The 8,444-nt window shown below is 38.2% G+C and overlaps 1 protein-coding gene across 1 annotated transcript in view; it reads right to left on the bottom strand.

The window, feature by feature from the left end:
- ywhae1 (tyrosine 3-monooxygenase/tryptophan 5-monooxygenase activation protein, epsilon polypeptide 1) overlaps positions 1-8,444 on the bottom strand; it is a 42,092-nt gene that overhangs the window by 23,057 nt on the left and 10,591 nt on the right. The window contains exon 2 of the mRNA XM_084063917.1: positions 6,744-6,943. Coding sequence (XP_083920043.1) covers positions 6,744-6,943 — 200 coding nt within the window. The remainder of the gene's footprint in view (positions 1-6,743; positions 6,944-8,444) is intronic.

The raw sequence follows: 8,444 nt of genomic DNA, 5'->3' as shown, positions 1-8,444 counted from the left end.
TCTATGACTGTCCTGTATCTCTCTCTCTCTTCAGCTGTCTGTCTCTATTCATCTGTCTCTCTCTCCCTCCATCTATGACTGTCCTGTATCTCTCTCTCTCTTCAGCTGTCTCTCTCTCCCTCCATCTATGACTGTCCTGTATCTCTCTCTCTCTTCATCTGTCTGTCTCTATTCAGCTGTCTCTCTCTCCCTCCATCTATGACTGTCCTGTATCTCTCTCTCTCTTCATCTGTCTCTCTCTCCCTCCATCTATGACTGTCCTGTATCTCTCTCTCTCTTCAGCTGTCTCTCTCTCCCTCCATCTATGACTGTCCTGTATCTCTCTCTCTCTTCATCTGTCTCTCTCTCCCTCCATCTATGACTGTCCTGTATCTCTCTCTCTCTTCATCTGTCTCTCTCTCCCTCCATCTATGACTGTCCTGTATCTCTCTCTCTCTTCATCTGTGTCTCCCTCTCCCTCCATCTATGACTGTCCTGTATGTATCTCTCTCTCTCTTCATCTCTCTCTCTCTCCCTCCATCTATGACTGTCCTGTATGTATCTCTCTCTCTCTTCATTCTCTCTCTCTCTCCTCCATCTATGACTGTCCTGTATGTATCTCTCTCTCTTCACTCTCTCTCTCTCCCTCCATCTATGACTGTCTGTCTCTCTCTCTCTCTTCATCTCTCTCTCTCTCCCTCCATCTATGACTGTCCTGTCTCTCTCTCTCTCTTCATCTGTCTGTCTCTCCCTCCATCTATGACTGTCCTGTCTCTCTCTCTATCTGTGTGAGAGACTGAGAGGTGTCTCTGAGAGAGAGAGAGAGAGAGAGAGAGAGAGAGGAGAGAGAGAGAGAGAGAGAGAGAAGAGAGAGAGAGAGACACAGAGAGAGAGAGAGAGAGAGAGAGAGAGAGAGACACAGAGAGAGAGAGAGAGAGACAGAGAGACAGAGAGAGAGAGAGAGAGAGAGAGACACACAGAGAGAGATAGAGAGAGACAGAGAGACAGAGAGACAGAGAGAGAGAGAGAGAGAGAGAGAGAGAGAGAGAGACAGAGACAGAGAGACAGAGAGAGAGAGAGAGAGAGAGAGAGAGAGAGAGAGAGAGAGAGAGAGAGAGAGACACTGCAGTATGACTAAGAGGATCAGTCACTAAACACTGAGTGGACATTAAGGATCACATTCTTAGGGTCAACATTCACATTTATTCTGTTTATTTCCAAAACAAACGATTGTCGATTCAAAAAACATTTCTTCAGATTTCAAAAATCACCACAACTTAACACTTAAAAATAATTCTATTATACAAAAATAAAATAAAATAGGAAAATGAGAATCGATTCTGAATCGTCCAACATTACAATCCTGATTCCAGTATGAATCCATTTTACTACTGGACCCTACTGGACATGGTTTACATTAGACCAGGGTCTTGAACAGGGGGTCCTCAGAGTTACTACAGGGGTCTTCAACAGGGGGTCCTCAGTGTGTGATTGGAATGATAATGTATTTTTACATCAACCACTTGAACCCTAGCGATCTACAAGCTCACAACGCTGCGAGGCGTTGTGAGCTTGTAGATCTGCTATCACAGCCATCAGGATATGAAAAATCGTGAAAACTTGTGCAAATCTTTGAATATATATAAATATATATATATAAATATAAATATATATATATAAATATAAATATATATATATATATATATATATATATAAATATATATATATAAATATAAATATAAATATATATATAAATATAAATATATATATATTTTTTAAAGCAAACATTTTTAACTCAAACCTTTGCTTCTGGATCAGAAATCTACAAACAAATGTCTTCTAAATCCTAACAGTTTTTTTTAGACGTATGTTGCTATATATATCAGTGGTTCTTTTTCATGTCAAGGACCACTAAAATTATATGTATTTGGCCATGGACCCCCATCTAAAAATATGTTGTTCCAGGGACCCCCAGAAGCAAAGATTTGAGTTCAAATGTTGTATATGTATATAATTTATATAAATATGTATTCAAAGATTTGCACAGCACACATTTTCATAATTTAAAAAATCAGATCTACAAGCTCGTAGCTCAGCGCCGTGCTATGAGCTTGTAGATCTGCTATTTTTTGAATAGCCAAAGCTAAGTGGTTAAAATGATAATGAGGCTATGTTAACTCATTTAGCTGGGGACCCCCTGGTACCCCCTCCAAGGACCACTGGTTGAAAACCACTGCTCTAGAGGAAGATGAAACACCAGACCCAACCACACAGATGAGATTAAAGCTGCTATTAAAGAAAACCTGGGCTTCTAGAAGACCTCAACATGGAACCACAGGCTGATCACCTCCATGCCACGCCCCTTTGATGAAGTACTTTGCTCTATAGACGGGTTTCCTGTTAGTAAACATGAGAGGATGCTGCGCGTGCAAGAGAGGGATTTGCATGCAATTTCTAAAGTGAGCCTATAGAGGGCGCCATTACCCGCAGCAGCTCTGGTCAAATGTCCATTCATAAAAACATGGTCTTCACCGGGTTTAATGAAAGTAGATTAAATTATGCAGTTTGTAATATCTTATTTACTCAATAAAAATGATTTGTCTGAAGTTGGATCTGTTTGTATATAATAGCAGCATTATGCCTATTATGCCTATAATAGCAGCATTATGCCTATTATGCCTATAATAGCAGCATTATGCCTATCTAAATCCCGAACACAACAACAGAGTGAAGGGCGCTTCCGGTTCGTTCTACCCGGGCATGTGCAGATTGCGCATTCTACTCTGTGATGACGTCGCGCGGAAACCCGTCTATAGTACAGAGGCTATGAGCGTGACATCATCGTACCCGGTAGTTATGCGGGAACGTCTACTGAGTGGCAAAAAAAACTACTTTCTGGCCTCGACAGTCCATACATCCACACAGAACAGTCTTGACTGTCTTGTATTAAACCAGTGGTTCTCAACCTTTTCAGGCCGCGACCCCCCAAAAAGAATCATATTTGAACTGGGGAACCCCCCCCTCCCCCCACCCTGACAAGCACTTGGAATCGTAGGAGTTGCGGCATTACATTTGACTTCCACAGGTAAATATTGTTGAATAGCAGACCAGATCTACTGTGAGCTTGTAGATCGGCAATGTTCACAATTTTTTGCCTATTTCTTATTTTATTTGACAATTTGGCCAATGTTTGTACGTAGTTTGTTGACCTTTGATGCATTAATGGTCTTTAAAAAAAAAGTTTAGATATTAAAAAGGCCTTAAATTGTCACTTTACTGTCATCTGGAGACCCCCCCCCCCCCACACACACACACACACACACACACAAAATCACGTGGGGAGTCCCCCGGGGGTCCAGACCCACAGGTTGAGAACCACTGTATTAAACAAGGTTAAACTCACCAACATGTCAGCTGTACAGACAGCTTGAATTATCTTCTTTCTATCTAAAGAGTTTTTGTTTCATAAAACTCCAGCGTAGAGACATGATGTTATGAGATACTTTATGTCAATACATGTCCCAAAGCTGCACCCATGTGTGTGTGTGTGTGTGTGTGTGTGTGTGTGTGTGTGTGTGTGTGTGTGTGTGTGTGTGTGTGTGTGTGGGCAGAATAGCAATTTTGGGGTATTGACTTTTTGTCAATACATTCTGTACAGGTGATTATTTTTCTAAGTGTCAGAGCGCTCGTTTTCAATAACTCAACGTCCTGCTGCATCATGTGACGTTTAGAAACAGGTGTTACACAGGACCGTTGAGTGATGCTCTATGTTTACCTCTCAGTCTAGATGAGGGGGGGGGGGGGGGCGTGTCCCAGTAGAGAATGTGTTTACTCTCTATAGAGCACTGAAGTCTGATGTCATCTACTAGGGGTGTAACCATACGTTTTAACAACCATTCCATACGTATCACCATACTTGGTTGTCGATACCATACATGAACGATACAGGACAGGTTCATTTAGAACAATACGATACCATTCAATGATTTAAAATCCATATAGTAACTATTTATTTACCCACACATTCTGTGTGAAAAATAAATACCTGGATACTGGATATAAACCCTTCTTTCTCTTTTTTCTTCTTAAAAGTACTATTGATAAAATTGATTATTTTCATTGCAAAATGATTCGATACAAAGTCAAACGATACGATATTTTGCATATCGATATCGTAGACCGTTGAAAATTCAAAACGATTTTTCGATGCAGTTACTATATCGTTAAACCTCTATAATTTACACATCCTTCCTGGGTGGAGTTTTTTTTCCCCCCGTTCTGAATCCTCATAGACGTGTTTAATATCACGTCAAATAAGAACTGTGTTCCAACAATAAACTAATGACCCCGGAGGTTTGACTCTTATGGATATGAAGCATCAACTGACGCTGAGAAAACATTAATGTTATTTCAGACAAATTAGTTACATTTTCTCCAGAAACGGACTGTATCAAATATAAGTGACTGACTATCATAAACCATACAGTCACCTCCCTGATAATATCTATATATCTATATATATAAACGATACAGAACCTCCTCCCTGACAATATCTATCTATCTATCTATCTATCTATCTATCTATCTATCTATATATATAAACGATACAGAGCCTCCCTGACAATATCACAGAGTTTTTTTTTTTTTTTTTATGGACCACAATTCTTATATGAGACGATTCTATGATGACTCAATGTTATTCTCCATAGAGACATGAGGATGAACCAGTGACGTCAGGACTTCTGTTCTCTATTAGCTGGCCTTGTATTGAACTGTACTTTAACACACGCTTTTTAATGCAAACTTAGAATAAACTATTCAATCATTATCAATCAATCAAAACTGATAGACATGGTCGCCGATAAGTAGTATATCATCCTAGTATTAAAGGGAAAATTCTAAAGGGTTTTAACCAAGGGGCAAGGCTGAGATATTTACGATGAGGCCGACAAAATGGCCAGAGTGGCGCTGTTTTACCCTGCGCCGACCTGTGAGTTCAGAAAGAATTTATTTTAGCGCAAGTGAATGGGTTTTTGACAAACTTTAGACTAGATTTTCTTACTGTAATAAAAATTGTCATAAATTCTATATGCTTCCAGTCGCTAGTTTAAAGTCTCCTTTCAATCATCAGGATATGCGTTTTGCTAAATTATGGTTCTATTTATTATAAAATTGACGATAAAGTAGGCTATTCTCTAGGAGGGGCGGGATGATTTGATTGACACGCTACACAACCAATAGCATTCATTCCCCGCCCCCCGCTCTTGATTGACAAGTTACCCAACCAATAATGGTCTGAACTCATTCTGACGCGATATTGAAAGATGGCGGACCTACAGTCTTGCAGCAAAGGCTTCATTTTCGGTCTGTAGAAAGCAGCGGAGGGGGTTTGTCCATCTCATTTATACAGTCTATGGTTTTAACGCCGGAAAAATATCACCGAAAGACACCGAAACATATCGGCCGATATCACAGAAAGACACAGAAACAATGCTATTTAAAAAAAATCTTGGAATAAAATGTGGAATATTATTATTATATAATTATATAAATGTTTACATTTTACAATCTTTCAGCAGTCAGTCTGGAATGAATGTATGGATTCAAAAGTGCTGAATAAATGTTTTATGGACCCATAATAGTGATTATTATTTAAGTTACGTTTTGCCATAATCACGTCTTTTGCCATAATCAGGTAGCTGATCAACATTGGTAAACACATAAATTCATTATATATATATGTATATGTATATATATTTATCATATTCTGCCTTTCGGTATTCGGTTTTTCGGCCAACTGTTTTATATTTTCGGCATTCGGTTTCGGCCAAGAATTTCCCGTTCGGTGCATCCAGTGTTGATTTCGTCGACTAAAACTATTGACGAAAAATGCTCGTCGACTTCCTTTTTACACTGACGAAAACTACATAAAAACTAAATAAAACTAAAGCTATGATGACTAAAACTAAGACTAAATATATTGACAATTTCGTCAACAAATAAAAACCAGACTAAAATGTTAGTGAGGGATCTAGTGGAGAAGAGATCCAGTAGAACTAAAAGACAAGTCATTTTTTTGTTTGGTTGCGCTCGGGTGTTGCGCTCTGAAAATAGCAGATCTACAAGCTTACAACAGATCTGCTATTTTCAGCATGCAACCAAGTGTAAAATCAGCCATTATGACGTCATCAAGGCACCTACTAAATACATTCTAGTCAACTAAATCAACTCTAGTTTTAGTCGACTAAATCAACTCTAGTTTTAGTCGACTAAATCAACTCTAGTTTTAGTCGACTAAAACAACTCTAGTTTTAGTCGACTAAATCAACTCTAGTTTTAGTCGACTAAATCAACTCTAGTTTTAGTCGACTAAATCAACTCTAGTTTTAGTCGACTAAATCAACTCTAGTTTTAGTCGACTAAATCAACTCTAGTTTTAGTCGACTAAATCAACTCTAGTTTTAGTCGACTAAAACAGACAAAAACTAAAACATTTCAGATGACTAAAATATGACTAAAACTAAATGGAATTTTATTCAAAAGACTATGACTAAAACTACACCAAAATGTGCTGACAAAATCAACACTGGGTGCATCCCTACCGATAAGATAGCAGCATTTTAGGCAGCTTATCCCACGCTGGTATTAGAACAATAATGAATGAACTAACTATGTGTGTTGTGTGATCATATTACCGTTTGTCTGTATTCTATGATCATTTGTCTGTATTGTGTGGTCATTTGTCTGTATTCTGGTCATTTTACCGTTTGTCTGTATTCTCTGATCATCTTCAGTTTGTCTTCTCCTCCTTTGTTCTCTTCTCTCTGCTCGATGCTGCTGATGATCCTCCATGAAGCTCTTCTCGCTCCTATCACGTTCTTATAGGCCACTGAGAGCAGGTTCCTCTCCTCTACTGTGAGCTCCATGTCCATCCCTGCTACCTTCTTCATCGACTCCACCATCTCTGTAGAGATACATACATATATAATGACATTTAACCCTTCTTCATCGACTCCACCATCTCTGTAGAGATACATACATATATAATGACATTTAACCCTTCTTCATCGACTCCACCATCTCTGTAGAGATACATACATATATAATGACATTTAACCCTTCTTCATCCACTCCACCATCTCTGTAGAGATACACACATATATAATGACATTTAACCCTTCTTCATCCACTCTACCATCTCTGTAAACACACATATATAATGACATTTAACCCTTCTTCATCCACTCCACCATCTCTGTAAACACACATATATAATGACATTTAACCCTTCTTCATCCACTCCACCATCTCTGTAGAGATACATACATATATAATGACATTTAACCCTTCTTCATCCACTCCACCATCTCTGTAAACACACATATATAATGACATTTAACCCTTCTTCATCCACTCCACCATCTCTGTAGAGATACATACATATATAATGACATTTAACCCTTCTTCATCCACTCCACCATCTCTGTAGAGATACATACATATATAATGACATTTAACCCTTCTTCATCCACTCCACCATCTCTGTAAACACACATATATAATGACATTTAATCCTTCTTCATCCACTCCACCATCTCTGTAGAGATACATACATATATAATGACATTTAACCCTTCTTCATCCACTCCACCATCTCTGTAAACACACATATATAATGACATTTAATCCTTCTTCATCCACTCCACCATCTCTGTAGAGATACATACATATATAATGACATTTAATCCTTCTTCATCCACTCCACCATCTCTGTAAACACACATATATAATGACATTTAATCCTTCTTCATCCACTCCACCATCTCTGTAAACATACATATATAATGACATTTAATCCTTCTTCATCCACTCCACCATCTCTGTAAACACACATATATAATGACATTTAATCCTTCTTCATCCACTCCACCATCTCTGTAGAGATACACACATATATAATGACATTTAATCCTTCTTCATCCACTCCACCATCTCTGTAGAGATACACGCATATATAATGACATTTAATCCTTCTTCATCCACTCCACCATCTCTGTAGAGATACACACATATATAATGACATTTAATCCTTCTTCATCCACTCTACCATCTCTGTAAACACACATATATAATGACATTTAATCCTTCTTCATCCACTCTACCATCTCTGTAAACACACATATATAATGACATTTAATCCTTCTTCATCCACTCCACCATCTCTGTAGAGATACATACATATATAATGACATTTAACCCTTCTTCATCCACTCCACCATCTCTGTAGAGATACATACATATATAATGACATTTAACCCTTCTTCATCCACTCCACCATCTCTGTAGAGATACATACATATATAATGACATTTAATCCTTCTTCATCCACTCCACCATCTCTGTAGAGATACATACATATGTAATGACATTTAACCCTTCTTCATCCACTCCACCATCTCTGTAAA

Source organism: Gymnoscopelus microlampas (assembly GCF_963454915.1).
Source record: "Gymnoscopelus microlampas genome assembly, chromosome: 8".
NCBI lineage: Eukaryota > Metazoa > Chordata > Actinopteri > Myctophiformes > Myctophidae > Gymnoscopelus > Gymnoscopelus microlampas.
Note: the sequence above shows the minus strand (reverse complement) of the source record. Positions and strands in the feature narration are given on the sequence as shown.